The following is an 18,567-nucleotide window of genomic DNA, read 5'->3' on the forward strand; positions in this document are numbered from 1 at the left end:
ATGTAGAAGAATGTATTCCAGACATATATACATATACATATATACAAACATATGTGCACATATATATAAATTCCTGGAACTAAATACAAGCAGAAATGTAAAATTATTTGGACAGGTTTGAGGTTGTATTAAGTTCACGATCTAGCCCTCTAACAAGAATATGAATTACCCCCCTTTTTTTCTTTGGATTAAAATCAGAGCCCCAACTTTAGAGATGAGATATGAGGGAGATATCATAGCCTTCTTCTGTAGAAGCTTCAGACCTAGACATGTATTCTTGCTCAAGAAGAAGACCAACACATTTCAGCCTTGGCATGAACCAGGGACTTCCACTACTCCACTCCATGCCCCATGTTCCCCTCAGTCCCAGAGAGCTGTTTTGGGGGGTCTTAGATAGGAATTTTAAATATACTCAAGCTTTCCTACAAGTGATTGATTGAGATCCCAAAGATTCTGAAAGAGGTGTCTTTAAGTAGAAACATGCTTAGGAAAGATACTATCAATTGTTTTCCACTTCTATAAAGAACTTCAGTTTGGCCCAATAGTGTGTCACCATGCCTTGTACATAGTAAGTACTCAACAAATGTTTATCGAGTAAATCTTATTTTAAGAAGATTTATATTTTATTGGATAATGTGGTAGCAAAAATACACTCCTTAATTACAAAATGTTTAACCTGTTGAATAGTGTTGTCTAGGCTTGATTATTTAAATATTGATGGACATCTATTGAATGACTTCTTAATGTTGGTGTAATTATTACTAAAATGTTCTTTCTAATGACTTCTAACCAAAAAAATATGACTTTCTAAGGCCACTTCTAGGCAGAGATGATTTAAAAAAAAACCCAATTATCAGGTTAAAGCAGGTGCTTGTCTTCCATCTTGTGTCTTATAGAACCATTGAATTTCCCATGTTGATAACTTGTTGAGAAGAAAGCTAGCAGAGAGTTTTACAGATATGATCAACAGATTAAATAGTCTGTAATTTTGAGGTAAAATATGAGGTAAAGCACACTTAGTGCCTGTCCTGGTGGCCAGGACCAGGGCTGCCCTTCAGCTCAGATACCAATGTACACATTTGTGATTCCATCATTTGTTTTTCCCTTATACCTTGCATAGCACTTCCTACCTCTTATGTCTCCATCATATTTTATTCTTCACTATGGCTAATATGTAGCTATTGCACATTCATTTTGTAGTTTTACATATTTCCACATATTGTTCCCTTCCCTAACTGGATTATAATCTCTGTGAGACCAGATGTCATATCTTAATTTTCTTTCCATCTTCCCCCATTGCTTAATACCATCTATTCATAGGTTATCTTCACTGCTTCTAAGATCTGTGATATTGTTGGTGAGAAAGGGAAGAGAACAAGCATGTATTGAGTGCCTACTATATACTAGGCACTGTGCTAAGGGTTTTACAAATGTCTCATTTGATCCTCAAAACAATCCTGTGAGGAAGATGCTATTGTTATCCTAATTTTACAGTTAATGAGACAGAAGCAGACAGAGGGTACATGACTTGAGCAGGGTCACACATCTAGTAAGTGTTTGAAGTTGGATTTGAACTCAGGTATTCCTCATTCCAGGCCCAGTGCTCTAGCCCTGTACAGCCTAGATGCTGCTTATGGTACTCCCTCAGCCGGTGTAGAGCACAACCCATTCATACTTTGGTAATCAGTCTTCCAGATAGAGAAGATGGAATTCCTTTGGGAGAAAAAAACCCATCACCTCTTTATTAGCTTTCTCATTATGAGGCCCTCAGAATTTAGTCCATAGTCAACACCATGCTAACATAAGACATTAGAATATGAAGAGAGACTGCACATAGTAAATGCTTAATAAATTGTTGTTGAATAAATGGATGCATTTAACAACAAGATGTCCCCTAGGACCTTATTCAGCTTTATCTGGTTAATCAAATACTTGGGAATATGGGAATGATTAGTTCCTACTTGAGCAGTGGAGAAAGAGAAGAAGGGAGGAGAGAATCTCTGATATCTTTTAAAAATGTAGAGATAGATTATATATAATTTAGCAAAGTGACATAGCCAACTATGGAAGCAGATTAATGCATCAGTAATCCCTCTGGTCCAAGGCACATCTAGCTCAGAAATGTTTCCAGATAATCAGAGTTGTCAGTGATGGTTGAGCCGGGTGCCTCCCACTGAGATCAATTATAATCCAGTTACTTGGATAAATTGTTTGTGGGGGGATTTGCATTTGATTGCCCTTTGAATGACAACTGATTTTTAATTTATAATGTTGTCTAGAAAAGCCGTGTGTGTGTGTGTGTGTGTGTGTGTGTGTGTATTTCTTTTACGGATGGGCAGAGGAGGAAATTTATATTTTTTTTTTGTTCATGAAAAACCCAAGATTATTCTGATGGGGGTGGAGGGTGGGGTTTGAAGCTTCTGTCAGTAATTTTTGTATACTTTTAGATGCTTAGAAATAAGATAACTAAGGGACTGGAAATATTTGCATGTCATTTCAACCTTCTTCTACAATCCAGTGTACATTAGAGTCTAGAATCTCAATTCAGCAATCCTAATTTGTTGCATTTTCTGATGTAAGGATCCAGCAGAAATAGTGCTAACACCGATCTACAAAGAATTACTTAATTCTTAATTTTCTGATATTTCTCAGAATTGCTTAATGTGAGTTAACTCCTTTCCTAGATTCCATATATATCAGACAAGTAATTCTAGGGATCAGGAGGGTATAGTGGGTGAGGACCCCAAAAGGAGCCAAGATGAATATTTTACTCCAACTAATAGTCTCTTTCTTTCCTTCACTTTCAGAATAAAGAAATAGAGGAACTTACCAAGATTTGTGATGAACTGATTGCCAAAATGGGGAAAAGCTAACTTTCAACCAAATTTTTGGACTACACTATTGAGTGCAATATGACCATTGGCACACTGATGTCCATACCTTTATGTGGACAGGTTATATTTTCACTTTTTCGTATGCACTACTGTATTTTCTTTCTAAATAAAGTTGATTTAATTGTATGCAGTTCTCAAAAGACTATCAGAATTTCTTGCTATTGTTTGCATTTTCATAGTATAATTCATAGCAAGTTGATCTCAGAGTTCCTGTATCAGGGAGATTGTCAAATTCTCTAATAAATGACAAATTGCTGATCCTAGCTTATCCCTTTGTACATGAGTTCCCATGTTGGATGTCTTTTGGATTTAATATGAACACGTATTACTTTGCATGGGGACTCTTGCCTTAAGGAGTGTAAACTTGATCCGCATTTGCTGATTTGTTTAAAAAAAAAAAAAAAAGAAAAAGAAAAATGCATGTTTCAAATAAAATTCTCTATTGTAAATAAATTTTTTTCTCTGAAACTTCAAAACAAGTGTGGCTATGTTTTATCTTCTATGAAGACATTTGTTCCCAAGCCCCCCATTTCTCTTTTGACATCTTGAAAATTTATAGTAGAAAAGAGGTTGATCCCTCATTTTTAGAAGAAGGAGAGTGGACTAGATTTTAAAGGTTCTTTCAGGCTTCTTGACTGGAAGATGTCAGCCTTAGGATGTGAGGATGAGAGTTCTTTTCCTTGACCTAGTATTTTTCTCTGTCTATAGGTCAAGAGGCATCCCTTGGAAGGTAGGGGAAGTTCTCATGTGTCTTGTCTATATCATGAAACTACTGAGAAATGCTGAATTTTTTCTTCAAGTGAATCAATCTAAATGGTTTAGATCTTTTTTTTCTTTTTCAAGATTATTATTTTTTTTTTTTTGCTTTTTGGAGGGCAGTTGGGGTTAAGTGACTTGCCCAAGGCCACATGGCTAGTTTTGTGTTGTGTCTGAGACCAGATCTGAACTCAGGTCCTTCTGACTCCAGGGATGGTGCTCTATTCACTGGGCCACCTAGCCTCCCCAAAATGGTTTAGATTTTGATAAGAAAAAAAAACCTTTTATTTTGACTTTAAAAATTGAATTTCTCTTTTATTAATTGAAAAAAAGAAAAAAGAGCCTGTCTTTCCTCTAAACAATTTTCTTAACAAACACTGTAATAACAATAATAACTTTTATATAGTGCCTACTCTGTTCCAGGCATTGTGCTAATTGCTTTACAAATGTTATATTATTGGATCCTCACAATAATCCTGGGGGCTAAGTGATATTCTTATCCCCTTTTTACAGATGAGGAAATTGAGGCAGACAGCAGTTAAGTGGTCCAGGGTCACACGACTAGCAAGTGTCTGGCTCAGATTTGAACTCAGTCTTCCTGACTCTGGGTCTGGCACTCTATCCACTGTATCACCTCTAACTGGATTGTAAAATGCTTTGCAAACTTTAAAGTATTAAATGTCAGTTATTATTAAACTCAAATTAATCTGTGATCTCAATAATGTGGGTAATTTCTCCAGTAAAGTAGATCACAGCTCATCAATGTCTATTCATTATTAATAATCCTAAAGAATTAATTAATTAATTAACTTAATGAATTTAATTTTAACAATGCTAAAATATTTTCTGTTCTTTTAATGTTGATTTTATTAATTTAATTAGTTAAGTTAATTTAACCGATACGAAGACATTTTCCATACATTTAATTTAACAGTGAAATATTAGGAAAGGGCCACTAGCTCTCTATGCAAAACAGGTAGTTTCACTGCCCTTGAGATTAAATTAACCACATATTTGTTGTTATATTACTTTAATTCTTCCTGGCTATTATGAATTGCCAAATTAGAAGCTGGTGATTAAACTTTAACCTGTGTAGGGGCAGGAATAATAGGAAAAAGGTTAGTTGGGGAAGGATGGAGTGTATTTACTGGAGACCTTCTCTGACCACCCCTCTCCCCAAGGTTGTCAGTGTCCTCTCCCTCTTCAATTTTTCTTGTTTTTACTCATATGGGCAGATTGTAAGCTCCTGGTGGGCAGGAACTGTCTAATTTTTTTCTTTCTTTCTTTGCACCCACCATAGTGCCTTGGACATACTGTAGGTGCTTTAACAAATGTTTGTTGAATTAGATTAAATTAGATTGGATTGACTTGACTTGAACGGGAATTGAATTGAAAAAAGTGAAAGACATCAGAGGAACTGGACCCCAACTCAGCCTGGGGTTTTCAGGGTTGCCATCTCTCACCAATGGAAGCAGCAGAACATTGACCAGTTAATTTTTTGGTTATTGGCTCATCTTTATCTTCACGATGAAAAGTCAGTTGTGTTATTGACTTGAGTGGAAGAATTTGTTCCAGTGATCCATGCAGTAGGAAACATCAGTCACCCTGAATCTGTCTACTTTGGCAGAGTGAAGTAGAGAATTGACCTATTGAAATCATCAAGGTGCACAAACACTTGGCACCACATGGGGGAAAAAACCATCTCTGACATTCCAAGGCAGTGTGGTGCCCTCCACGGTGCATGTTGAACTTCAATCTGGAGACATGAGTTCAAATGCCACTTCCAACACCTCCCTTGCTATGTGACCCCAGGTAGCCCTTCACCTGTGGGCTTCGGTTTTGCTACCTTTAATACTTGCTCTGCCTACCTCACAGGGTTGTTGTGAGGAAAGTGTTTTGTAAACCTTAAAGGACTACAGAAAAGCCTCTTGTCCAAAAAGGGTTGCGCTTTATTCTTTTTTGTCATCTTTTTCTTGAATGATTTTTGTTAAAACTGTAAGGGGTTTCCAGAGGGCTGTCATTACCAGCTCCTGCAGGAGCCTGTCTCACTTGGGAGAGCCATGTGCTCTGCTAGCCCTTATCTTCCTCCCATACCAGCATGGGAGAACACTGTCTCCTCATCGGCAGTCCTACCCTACTTGTCTCACGTGGACCTTACCCCTTATTCAGGCCCCTGAGATGCTCATCCTAGGCTTTACATTTCATCCTTGTAATATGTGTGAGTGAGTGCTTTTGGAGGCAAAGGTCTTGGTTCAAATCCCTCTTCTGATGCTGTGATCTTGGACTAGTTTCTGAAAGAGGGAGATGGACTAAATGGCCACTGCAATTCCTACCGTCTTTAAAGCTGTGATTGTTTAGAAGAGTAGATGAAGCCACAGAGATCTATATTCCAGTCCCATCTCTGACAAACACTGGCTGTGCATGTGACCCTGGGCAAGCATTCTCAATCAGTGATGTCAAATTCAACTAGAAATAAAGACCACTGATCTGTACATAAAGATCCCTTCAGGGCACATATTGACTTAATTTTAAAACATAACATTACTTATATTTTATTGTTTTTATTTATTTTGTTAAATATTTCCCAATGTCATTTTCATCTGGTTCAGGCCCACACAGGAGAGGTCAGCACATTTGGCAAATCTAGTCTGAGTAGGGGTGGCTAGGTGGTGCAGTGAGTAAAGCGCCAGCCCCGGAGTCAGGAGGACCCAAGTTTGGTTCGGCCTCAGACACAACACGCACACAAAAAAACTGGCCATGTAACCTTGGTCAAATTACTTAACCCCAATTGCTTAAAAAAAAAAATCTAGTCTGAGCAGCATTCTAGGACTAAATTGCCAAGAAGGTGCTGAACTGAATTGGTAAAGGGTTTCTCCATCTGGGAATCTCCTATACATATGAAATCACAAGTCAAAGCCCTACCCTTGTGCCTGTGCTCCCTGTGACCAGCCTGGACCATGAACTCTAAGTCTTGTTTTTGTCTGCATACTTGCATTCATTCCTGACCGTGCCCTCCATCCTGGATCAGACCTGCCACTAACCAAGCAGCCTTCGTGTTCTGCTTGACTTCTAGGTGCCTGTCTGTCTACTCAGTGCTCCACTTTGCCCACGGCTCAGGTTTACCCTGACACCTTTGATTTGGCCTCACCCCCAGGACTCATAGTAACTGGGTACCCTTCTTTCTGTACAAATGGATCTCTGCAAGTATCTTGCTGCCATTCTACCACTTGTCCTAGTTCCAAAGGAATGCTTGACATAGCGTTGAAAATCTAGATAAACTGCCTTCCCTCCCTTTGTAATATCAGTCTTAATAAGGTATGTTTTCATTAACACTTCCTGTAAGATTAAGAACTCTTTCTGCCCACTGTTTCCTCCTTTTATGGCCATTCATAGTTTTTCTCAAAATTAAGGGACAATTGCCCTCCAAAAAGCAAAAAAAAAAAAAAAAAAAAGGGCAAGTTACAGAATGTAAGATTTATGAGACCTCAGAGATCATCTTGTCTAATCCCCTTGTTTTACACAAGAGGATGTGAGTCCCAGAGAAGAGAAGGGCTTGCCCAAGGTCCCACATTTCTTTTCATTGCAAAACACTAGACACCAAATCTTCTAACGCCTAGTTCAGTGTTCTTTCCATGATGCCATGCCATGAGTCCAGGGGACGCACTTCTTTGTGCATACATGCTGTGGAGGAAGGGGAATGGAGGAGAGTCCAGAGGTGAGGTAGTACTAATGATCCTAAAAAAAGGAAGAAGAGAGGAAAAGATACCCTCAATGGTGTTGTCATTGGCTGCAGTGGCATTATCGATGGCATCTAGATGATTCAGTGGTTAGGTTTCTGGGCCTGGAGTCAGGAAGATTTACATTCAAATCTAGCTTCAGATACTAGCTGTGTGACCCTGGGCAAGCCATTTAATCTCTATTTGCCTCAGTTTCCTCAGATGCAAAATGGGGATACTAATAGCACCTGCCTCCCAGAGTGGTTGTGAGGCTTGAATGAGATAACATAAAGCACTTAGCATAGTGACTCACACATAATAGGTGCTCCCCCCCTTCTCTTCCTTCACCCCTGTTTGTTTAAAAATAAACAGAACAGAACAGAAGGATATACAAGTAGGCCGTGTTGGAAATACCATGTTACATTTGAATCTTAAAAAACTGAATATAGTGGAGAAAAACCAAACTATATATAACAGAACTTCACGATTTCATATTCAATTCCTTTTCTTTTTGTTTTTCTTTGCATATGAAGTATTTATGTTTGTTCATGTCTGTTAAGTTGATAATAGAAATATTATTGTAAAATAAGAAAATATGACCCTCTTCCCCCCCCCTCCCTAAAAGGAAAAGATGGGGACCCCAGTCTAATGCACAGGTTTGTATGTGCCCAGTCACTGGAGATGTGGGTCCTTCCCAGACTTGTAAGGGAGCTTAGGCAAAGCTCATTTTTCAGAGCAGCTCTCCTAATGTGGTTCAGTGAGCAAACAGACCTACTGTGTCTTGGCTCCCTTATACCTGCAACCACAACTTGTTCACCCGTGCAACTCCGTCTTGTATTATCTTGCCATGACTTTCCACTCTCTTTTAACAGTCCCCACCCCCAGTTGGCCTGTTGCTCGTGGACAGACCTAGCCAGCAATGGCCTGGTTTTGAGCTTGATACCCTGTAGTACAACTTAGGAACTCTGCCAGAGACCCCTGCAGATGTGGAGATAAAGGGGACTTGGGGGTGGCTAGGTGGTGCAGTGAATAGAATGCAGCCCTGGAGTCAGGAGGACCTGAGTTCAAACCCGACCTCAGACACTTACACTAGTCTTGTGACCTTGGGCAAGTCACTTAACCCCTAATTGCCCTACCTTCCCCCCTCAAAAAAAAAAAAACAGAAAAAGAAAAAAGATCCAGGATCCAGAGATAAAGGGGACTCATTTATTAAACAAGCATTTCATTTTCAACAGATACTTATTGAAAGCCTACTGTGTGCTGAGTCCCAGATCAGGTGCTAGGGGAAATTCAGACCGCTAATCCAAGGGTCAGGAGGCATAATCTTGCCTCATAATTCTGGCCACTACCAAGGCAAGTTAAATCATTAGAGGGTCAGGTCCTTACAGTGTAAAAGAATTAAGGGCTCTGACAGCCCTGGGCTTCTTTTGTCTCTTCTATGAAACTGAGAGGAGTTTACTTCATAATCTCTCTGGTCCCTTTCTTCTCTACAGCCTTATGAACTATTTCTGTTCTCTCTTCTAGTTGAGTCACCAAGTGGCCAGCAGGGGATGCTATTGTGTTTAAGATGTTTCAGGTCCTCAGGTTATATGTCCTAGGGTTCATTTTTTCTGTGGTACTTCTCCCTCTCCATTTGGTTCCCAGTCCAAGTGGTCGGAGAGGCTGAATTCAGCCTTCTTCTGGTCCTGCTTTCCACCCAAGTTTCTGCCTCTAAGACAAATTTTTGATCCCCTGGAAAGTGGGAAAAAACAAACATTCATTGTTATTATTATTATTTTAGAAAAGCGCAACAGGAAAACGTACAGGATGAAAAATAAAAAAGAAATATGTAGGTGTAATTAGTTAATATTGGTCATATATACTAAGGTACTAGCAGATAACCAAGTCAGCTGCATGTATTAAGTGCTACTATGTGCCAAGTACCAAGCTAAATGCTGGGTATACAAAGGCAAAACCAATTCCTGCCCTTAGGGGACTTATAGTCTAATGGGAGGAATGACATAACTTCTGGCAGATGATGAAATTTTAACTGAGAACTGAAGGAAACCAGAGGCAACATAAGGTGGAGGAGGCAAGAAAAGAGATCATTCCAGGAATGGAGGACAGGTAGTGAAAATTCAGTGTTATCTTATATTCGGAAGAGCAAGGAGGCTAGTGCCACTGTACCACAGAGTATAGGAAGGGGAATAAGGTGTAAGAAGACTGAAAAGAAAGGACTTTAAAATTTTTAATTAAAAATTTAAATCAAACTTAAACATTTTAAAATTAAAATTTAATTTTAAAACAAATTTTAAAATATTCTAATTTTGAAATTTTGAATTATAATTTAAATTTTTAAAAATTATTTTAAAATTTATATTTAATTTAAAAATTTCCAAATTTAAATTTAAAAATTTCAATTAAAGTTTTCAATTAAAATTTTAAAATTTGATTTAAATTTTTTTTAATTTTAAATTAAGGAATGGACTGGGCATTGGGAAGATTCATCTCCAAGTTCAAATCTGGCCTCAGACACTTACTAGCTTTGTGGCCCTGAGCAAGTCACTTAAACCTGTCTGCCTCAGTTTATTCATCTGTAAAATGAGCTGGAGAAGGAAATAGCAAACCACTTCAGTACCTTTGCCAAGAAAACCCTAAATGGGGTCACAAAGAGGGACACAAATAAAGACAACTGAACCACAACAAAAGGAACGGTGTAGGAAGCACCCAGGTTATGAAGGACTTTAGAAGCCAACAGAGAATTTTATGATTCGGAAGGTGACTGGGGAACTGTAATGTTAAGGGGATGTAAGATCTTCCTCACCCATTAATAGGCCTCACCTGGAGCCCATTAAGGGAAGCTTGCTTAGGGGAGGCTTGCTCAGTAGGAAGGCTTTCACACCTTTTATTAATTTCCGAGGCACTGAATCATGAGGGCTGTGATGCCCTCTGGCTCTGAAAAAGGTATATATATATACTCTGAGGTTAGCATTTTGCTTTGGAGCTTACTCACTGGAAGAGTGTTCTTGTGATTTGACCAGATAAAACTCTGGGTGGCAGATAAAGAGTCCCCCAGTTTTGAAAAACCCAGATATTGGTGCTTCTCTCTCTGTAACTATGAATGTATTGCCTTGGTCAGACAGTTGAATCTGTCTGTTATTCTGTGTTAATTTCTCAGACAGTTAGAAGCCCTGTCTATTGGTCTTTATTTCCCTGCTTGTATTTTCTCTACATTTTCTAATTATGTTTTCTCTGAAGTTCAGGGTGTTGATTTTTCCCCTGAACTAGTGAATGTAATTAGAGAAAGATTGTTAACCCCTTAATCAGCTATTTTTCCTAGTAAAGCAGATCTAAGAACCTGTGCAAGCAGCTGTTCTGGGTATGCCAGTGTGGTTGCTGCTTACAGGAACCATTGGAGTTTACTGAATAGCTAACTGACAGGATCAGACCCAAACTTTAGGAGGATCGTTTTGATAGCTGAATAAAAGATGAATTACATTAGGGAGTGGCAAGGCAAGGAGACCAAACAGAAGGCTACTGCAGTAGTACAGAGTTCAGTGTTAAAGGAGAGAAGGGACTGGGAGAGGTTGGGAAAGTAGAATTGATGGGATTGGGGAACAGACTGGATATAGGGAGTGAGAGATTTGAGGATGACCCCTAATTTGTAAGCCTGGGTAAATGGGAGCATGGTGGTCCCTTGAAAGTAGCAGGGAATTCAAGAAGAAAGGAAGATTTGGTGAGAAAGATAATGAGTTCATTTTGGGACATGTTGAGTTTGAGATATCTACAGGATATCCGGTTTCAAGATGTCCAATGGGCCTCATTTTCCTGATTTTTCCCTCTCTCATCTAAAAACCTTTCCTTGATTTATTCTTGTACTCATATGAGATCAAGGCTTGCAGGCTTGTTTGCTTTTTCCTTTTAATCTCCTAGACTGGCTTCTCCTTGAAGTCCCACTCTTTCCATGGGAAAGCAATTTGGTGTCACGGAAAATATTGGTCTTGGAGTCAGAACACTTGGGTTCTAAGCCTGGTCCTCTCTTTCAATGCCTGTGTACTCTTACCTAAATCCCTTAACCTATCTGAAGTCAGTTGCTCATTAATACGAATTGTACGTGTGTGAAAGGAGAAAGATTGGTTAGACTAGATCATCTTCGAGATCCAAATGTATGAAACTATAAATTTTATTATCAGTATGACTATAGACAAGTCACTTAAGGAAACAAGCATTTATTTATTTTTATTTATTTATTTTTGCCCAAGGTCACATGGCTAGTTTTTGTGTGTGTGTGTTAAGTGTCTGAGGCTGGATTTGAACTTAGGTACTCCTGACTCCAGGGCCTGTGCTTAAGCATTTATTAAATATTTACTATGTGTCAGTCACTGTGCTAAGTAACTTTACAGATATTATTTCATTTGATGCTCACAACTACCTGGGGAGGTTGGTGTTACTATTATCTTCATTTTACACTTGAGGAAACCAAGGCAGGCAGAGGTTAAGTGATTTGCCCAAGGTCACACGACTAATAATCATCTGAAGCTAATTTGAACTCAGGCTTTCCTGATTCCAGCCCTCTATCCACTGCACCACCAAACTTAATTTCCCTGAACATCAGTTACCTATGGCAAGCATTCACATGGTGGTCAGAAGAAACCACACAAGGACACTCTGAAGGTCTCTGAAGAACTTTGGAACTGATTGCATAACTGTAATGGTAATAGGAATTTAAAGATCTTCCCTGCACCTTAATAGGCTTAGGTGATTTTGAGGACCTTTCTTGATTTGAAAATAAACTCTTCCCCCTAATAGGCTGCATGTGCTCACATGGAGCCTGTGGTGGGAGGCTTGTTTTTCAGGAAGGCACAACTTTTGTTACTTTGTAGTCAAACGGGACAGGAGGGTTGTGATGCTCTCTGACCCTGGAGAAGGCTATATATACACACACACACACATATATACATACACATACATACATATACATACACATACATACACATACGTACACACATGCATATACATACATACATATATACATATGCATATATACATACATACATATATACCTCTGAGGTGAGGTTTTGCTTTGGGGCTCACTTTGGGAGGAGTTTTATGATTTGGCTATATGAGATTCTGGGCAGCTATTGAGCCCCCCGGCTTTGAAAACCCAGATGTTAGTGCTTCTCTCTCTGGTGACTAACTGAATGTATGTGATGGTGATGAGCAGACAGCTAGAAGCCCTGTCTGCTGGTTTGTTTCTCTGTCTGTATATTTGTCTGCTTGTAACTTTTGTTTGTATATTCTCTAAAGTTCAGGGTGCTGACTTTTTCCCCTTAACTAGGTAAATGATGTATGTTTGATTAAGGTAAAATTGGTAACCCCTTTTTGAGTTGCTTTCCTTTAGAAAAACAGATCAAAGAACCTGTGCTAGCAGCCATCCTGGGTATGCTTGGGTGCTTGCTGCTACAACGACATGGGAGACACTGGCACAGGACTGCTCAGCCTGGCGAGCCCACATCAGAGAAGGTGCTGTGCTCTATGAGCAAAGTAGAATTGAAACAGCTCAAAGGAAACGCAGGATGCACAGATTTAGATTATCCACCCCAAAAGTTCACATGAACTCTTTGCACTCAACCTGTTAGAGTATTCCAAGCTCGTATTGGTCTAATCCGCCACAGTTGGACACATTGAACTTGACTCTAGCATAGTGATGTCATTTTGGTCCTTTTTGAGAAAAAAGGACAACAACCAGCCAGCCAGCCAACCAAAATGGAGACAATAGTGATACTTACACCACCTACTTCATGGGGTTGTTGGCATCCCCAGTGCTTTGCAACCAATCAATCAATCAATGAGTGTTAATTAAGAACCTACTATGTGCCGGGCACTGTTTTGGGTATTAGGTGTACGAAGACAACAGTGAAATAGTCCCTGCCACCATACAGCATAGTAGGTGCTTTTAAAAAATGCTCCTTAGATTAGATTGCATTAGAAGGAGCTTTGTAAACTGGAAAGTACCTTATGAATATGTTATTGTCACTATGTTCTTTTTTATGGCAGGAAAGTTAAAATTTCTCCATTTAGTCCTCCTAAGAGCTACCCTCAGATAGTATCTCAGGCTGTAGATTGGGGTAGGAGATGTTATTCAGACTTATCTGGCTATTGTCAGAATGGATATCTGAGGGGGATCTCCCATATTAGCAGTCTTTATAGGAAACATCCCCTTGTCTCAGGCCATGATGTCATCTTAGGTCACTTCTCCCCAGAATCCATTTTTTTTTCTTTCCGGGGTCTGCTGTGTTAGTAAGCAAAGGAAGCCAGCCTCACCTGAACCCAGAACAGAAACTGCTTGGAATCTTCCCTATCGTCTCCAGGGAGACCACAACTGCCTCCCAGGGAACCGGGGAGACTAGCTCTCACCTTCAAGAAACTGAAGCAGGCAAACAACAAAGGGCCCTCCAGTTGTCATGAGATCTGGTCACAACAGAGTCAGAAGATAGACCATCCTTTGCCTAAGATTCAACACTTATGACAGCACATCATTAAATACCAACACTATGGCATCTTCCGCCTTCACCCCAGTTCACTGACCTCAGCCCCAGGGATTCTAGAGCTTGCCAGTGGTAAGTCTCACTTGGTGGAGTTAATCCATTTCAGAGAAAATCAGAACAGTCAGAATGGCAGAAAAATGCTCTGGACCACTAAACATTATTCTGCATCACCGATTCTCAAACCAGACATGGGCTGGCTTATCAAAATTAAATTTTAAAGTGAAACTGGCATATTTGGAAGGTTAATAGAAGGAAAGAGAAGGCAAAGTAGGAACAATGAACCACTGACCTTTTCTCATAAGAGGAGGCAGTGTAGGGTTATATGGAACTGGGCTCAAATGCCAGCTCTGACTCTGGCTACCTGTGTGACTTGAGGCAAGTTGCTTGACCCCTCTCTTCTCCTTTCCTTTCCCACATGTCCAGGTTTCTCTAGAGTTCTGACCATAGGCAAATCGTAAGCTGTCTATGCTTCAGCTTTCTCATCTGTAAAATGGGAATAATGCTTGTACCACTTACCTCCTTGTGTGTTTTTGATTAAAGTGTTTTGTAAACTTTAAAGCAAATTTCAAACTTTCAGCCCACCAGTCACAGAATTCCATAGTGGGAGAGAACTAGATTAAAATGTAATTGAGAAATGTTTACAAAATAGATACAAATGCAATACAACATAGATAATGTTAATTTGTGGTTTTCTAAGTTAGCAGGAGAGGGGCAGGTAGGTAGTACAGTGGATAGAGCACTAGTTCTGGAGTCAGGAGGACCTGAATTCAAATCTAGCCTCAGATACTTACTAGCTATGTGACCCTGGGCATGTCACTTAATACTGCTGCCTCCAAAAACAAACAAAAAACCCTATGTCAATAAGAGGTTTGCAGGGATCAGTTTCTTTTTGAGTCTAATGTTGTCATCATTATTTCTTACTACATAAGACAGGGAAATCAACTCTAAGAGGTATAAGATACCCAACATCTAGGTGATTGACAAGACCTACAGCTTGTTTTATCACCCAGTCCAGACAGGAAGACAGGGCTGGCATCCTCAGATGTGGAAGAGAGGTCCGTTAGGCAAGGGAGGAGGACCGAGGAAGAGAAAGTTCTAGTTGAACTACATATTTGGATTTAGGACCAGTTCTTTGTAGTTTATATGATTCCCAGGATGTAGAGCCATATGGGAAACTCTTACATCTTTAGGCTCGTAGACTCCATTGGTAGTCAGTCTGGTGAGAAGTCTATCAATCCCTGCTCATAATGTTTTTAAATTCATGAAACAAAAAAAATGTAAAATTGCGAAAGAAACCACTGATATTGAAATACAGTGATGAAAACTTTTTTTGAAAAAACTGGGTTAAATTTTTCTGTTCTAAAGCAACCTCCTCCCCTTATTTTACAGATTAAAAAACTGAGACCCAGAGAAATTAATTGACTTACTCAAACACACTTATTTTCAAATACACTGAAACATACATTTTCCTGTGTGGAAATGCCCTAAAAGAAGGGCTAAGTACTCTTTTCAGAGCAAGGAAGAAGAGAAAGAGCTTTTTTCTCAGTCCCACAGGTTTAGCTGAGGTGAGGGGTGAGGGAAGAGTGCAAGAACGGGTAAGCAATGTCATTCAATAGGTAACTATGTCCCAGGGCTTATTGGTAGTGGAGTTGCCAGGTGCCTAGAATTAAACCTCTTCGGTTTAATCTCCTAAAGCTCCACTTGTAAGAGAATTGTTGATTCTACAAAGTTTCCTATCAACAAATTTTCTGCTTGATGTGAGACAATGTAGTGAGGAGCCCCTAGCCTAGAGTCTGTGGTTGTTTATGTCTCTGCTGACTCCTGAGTGGAATTAAAGGATGTTGCTCTTAAATTGGTAAAGGATGGCCACAGTCCAGCAAAGATGAATGGCCAATGAGAAGAGCACCTCTGCTAGAAACATACATTTAATTTTAGTTATTCTTATAATTTTACTTGGAACAGTTCATGTAGTTATAGCTCTAACTCGCTGTGGGAGAGAATTCACAGGAAACAGAATCCATGCAAAGAAAGTCTTGCATCACTTTTGCCTCCACTTTCGTCTTTCAGGCGCTTGTCCAGACTCTTTCATAACATTCTGAGAAAATCACATCAGTGAAGAAAATGTTGAGCCAGGTATGTAGACTGCTGTTGTTGTTTGTTCTTCATTCTCAAAGGGGACTGTGACATCAGCAAGGTGATGCCATGACATGCAAGTGAATTGGGTTTAAATGAGGGAGGGCTGTGCAAAGTCACCAGCCTCACTTTCTCCTTTGGAGTCATCTGGGTCCAGTGCCAAGATATAGATCAGGACATCTGGAGATGGCTGTGAATGCAGTGGGAGAACTTGGCCTTTTTAAGCTAAGGTCTTTAACAGGACTGAGTTTGACTGAGGCAACACATGCTCAGTGATTAAGGCTAGATAAAGAATGAGGCAGAAAATGGCCCCTTTTCCCTAGTCAAAAAATTAAAAAAGCATGTAGACTAGCATCCCAGGAAAACCCAGGAAATTGTGACCCAGAAAATCTGTGATTTGCAGAAGTAACAGTTGGGTCCAAATCTAGCAAGGAAGTTGTCTTCAAGTTCTACTCCAAGATAGTTACTTCTCACAATGTTTTCTAGACAGATAATTCCATCTTTAGAGAGTGAATTTTTATAAACTACTAAAAATACATATCTCCTCTAGTTTATGTAGCTATCCTCTTCCTGACCTTTTACCTAAAGATGCTCCAAGTTACTTTGGGGCTTAAAGGAATCTGTCTTCAAAACCTTTACTTTTTTTTAAAGGTAATTTACCTTTTATTTTAAGGCAAAAATTGGTATTATTTTCTTCCTTAAGAGTTAAAGGTTTTTAGATAGATATTTTTTGTTTTTACATCACATTCTTTTCCAGATATATTCCTACCACCTTACCCATGAGATAACAAAGATTAAAAAAGAAACAGAAAGAAAAGAAAAAAACAGTTAAAAAAAACCCCACCAATGCATCAGTCATGTCTGACAGCAGTCTCTCACCTCTGCAATGAAGTGAGATAGATACATTTTCTCAACTCTCCTGCAGCACCAAATTTAGTCATTGCAGTTATACACTATTACACTTCATTTTGTTGTTCTTTTTGTTTGCATCATTTAAGTCATTGTGTATATTATTCCTCTGGTTTTCCTTATTCCACTCCATATAAGTTGATATGTTTTCCCATATTCTTCTAGATTTTCCATAGCCATCTTTTTTTAAGATACAGTAGGATTTCATTACATCCATGTACCATAATTTGGCCAGTTCATTGCCCCATGGGCACCTATTTTTAAGAGTCTTTCTTTTCAAGAGATAAATACTTGTAAGAATTAATATTTTAACAATGGCAGAAACAAGTGAGAAATTCCAAAGAATGAAAGGGAGCTAATAAGATTTTCTATTTCTTTCTTTGTATACTCAACTCAGCATCCACCGAGGTTGAATCGTAGAGTCACTGGAGTAAATGATCGTTGGCGCTTCCCAAGAGAGCCTTACCTAGGAGACCTACTGGGCCTCTCCCAATTGTCTAGAGCAACGGGAGTAGATATTGACAATGAGCTGAAGATAATTGACAGGTAGAGAGAATGTAAAAATACATTTCCACAGAAAATCTCACTTCTACAAATGCTATTATTAGGCAACTTGGTCTAATTGTTAGACTATTCAACTGGAGATAGAGGAGTTTATTGTTGTCATTTTTGTTGTTGTTATGTCCTCAATCTTCAGAAACTTTCCTCCCAACTCTACATGACAGTGTGGCAGACAAGGGGCAGGAGATACTAAAAATTCCCATCAGTTTTTGACTTTTTAAAAACTTTAACTTACCTGTTAGTAGTCTAAATGAGAGTTCCTTGGTTAATCACCAATGAGTAGACACCCCACTGGAAGGACTGAATCCTAGAAATCTTGGCATTCTTACTATAATTGAAACCAACAAGATGACAACAAAAAGTTATAGATAAATGGAAGGTTGGTGCATAGATTCTTCTTGGATGTAAATGGTAAATGAAGGAATTGGTGGAGTTCATTGGTGGAGCACATTCAAAGGCACAAAGAAACATGATTTTTCATGTTTTTGGCCATCTTGCCTTGATGAATAGTTCCCAGAAGAGCATCATTAAAATAACTGAAGTCTGTTCACCAATACATGGCACAAAGGATTTAGAGGAAAAAAATTTCTATAAGAAGTTCAGATAGATCCTTTCACATGAATCAACAAATGTTTGATGACTTCAATAAAAGGTGGGGATAGGGGAGGATGTGTAAAATATGTTGGAAAATATGATATAAGAATAAGGAATGAGAAAGATCAAAGACTTGCAGACTGTGGAAACTTCACACCTACATATCACAAAAATTTTCTTTGAGAAAAAGAGTCAAAATGTGCTGAATATTATGGACACAGCTTTGTAATGGGAAATATACTGGGTTTGGAGTCAAAGGACCTGAGTTAGAGCCTTGACTGTTTTACTTAGTACCAGTATGACCTTGGGCAAGTCATTTAACCCCTTTGGGTCTCATTTTCCTCATTTCTAAAATGAACAAGTTGGATTAGATATCCCCTGAGGTCCGTTCTAGTTCTGTCTGTCAGCCTGTAAAAATCCCAGAAAAGGAAACTGATCACATATTTGAAGATTAGAAATGACGTGTTACTGATGTGG

General features: G+C 39.0%; 2 protein-coding genes across 16 annotated transcripts in view; both read left to right on the plus strand.

The window, feature by feature from the left end:
- TACC2 (transforming acidic coiled-coil containing protein 2) overlaps window positions 1–3,373 on the plus strand; it is a 308,555-nt gene extending 305,182 nt beyond the window's left edge. For all 15 annotated transcript variants that reach the window (XM_069099132.1, XM_069099136.1, XM_069099131.1 and 12 more), the window contains one exon: window positions 2,808–3,373. In XM_069099132.1, coding sequence (XP_068955233.1) covers window positions 2,808–2,873 — 66 coding nt within the window. In that variant the 3' untranslated portion in view covers window positions 2,874–3,373. The remainder of the gene's footprint in view (window positions 1–2,807) is intronic.
- Window positions 3,374–12,815: 9,442 nt separating this feature from the next.
- The window catches only part of BTBD16 (BTB domain containing 16), a 107,029-nt gene continuing 101,277 nt past the window's right edge, over window positions 12,816–18,567 (plus strand). The window contains exons 1-2 of the mRNA XM_069097406.1: window positions 12,816–12,868; window positions 17,287–17,481. Coding sequence (XP_068953507.1) covers window positions 12,816–12,868; window positions 17,287–17,481 — 248 coding nt within the window. The remainder of the gene's footprint in view (window positions 12,869–17,286; window positions 17,482–18,567) is intronic.

This window comes from Petaurus breviceps, unplaced genomic scaffold (genome assembly GCF_028583685.1).
Source record: "Petaurus breviceps papuanus isolate PSGF00001 unplaced genomic scaffold, PetGlider_PUasm1.0 37, whole genome shotgun sequence".
Taxonomy (NCBI): Eukaryota; Metazoa; Chordata; class Mammalia; order Diprotodontia; family Petauridae; genus Petaurus; species Petaurus breviceps.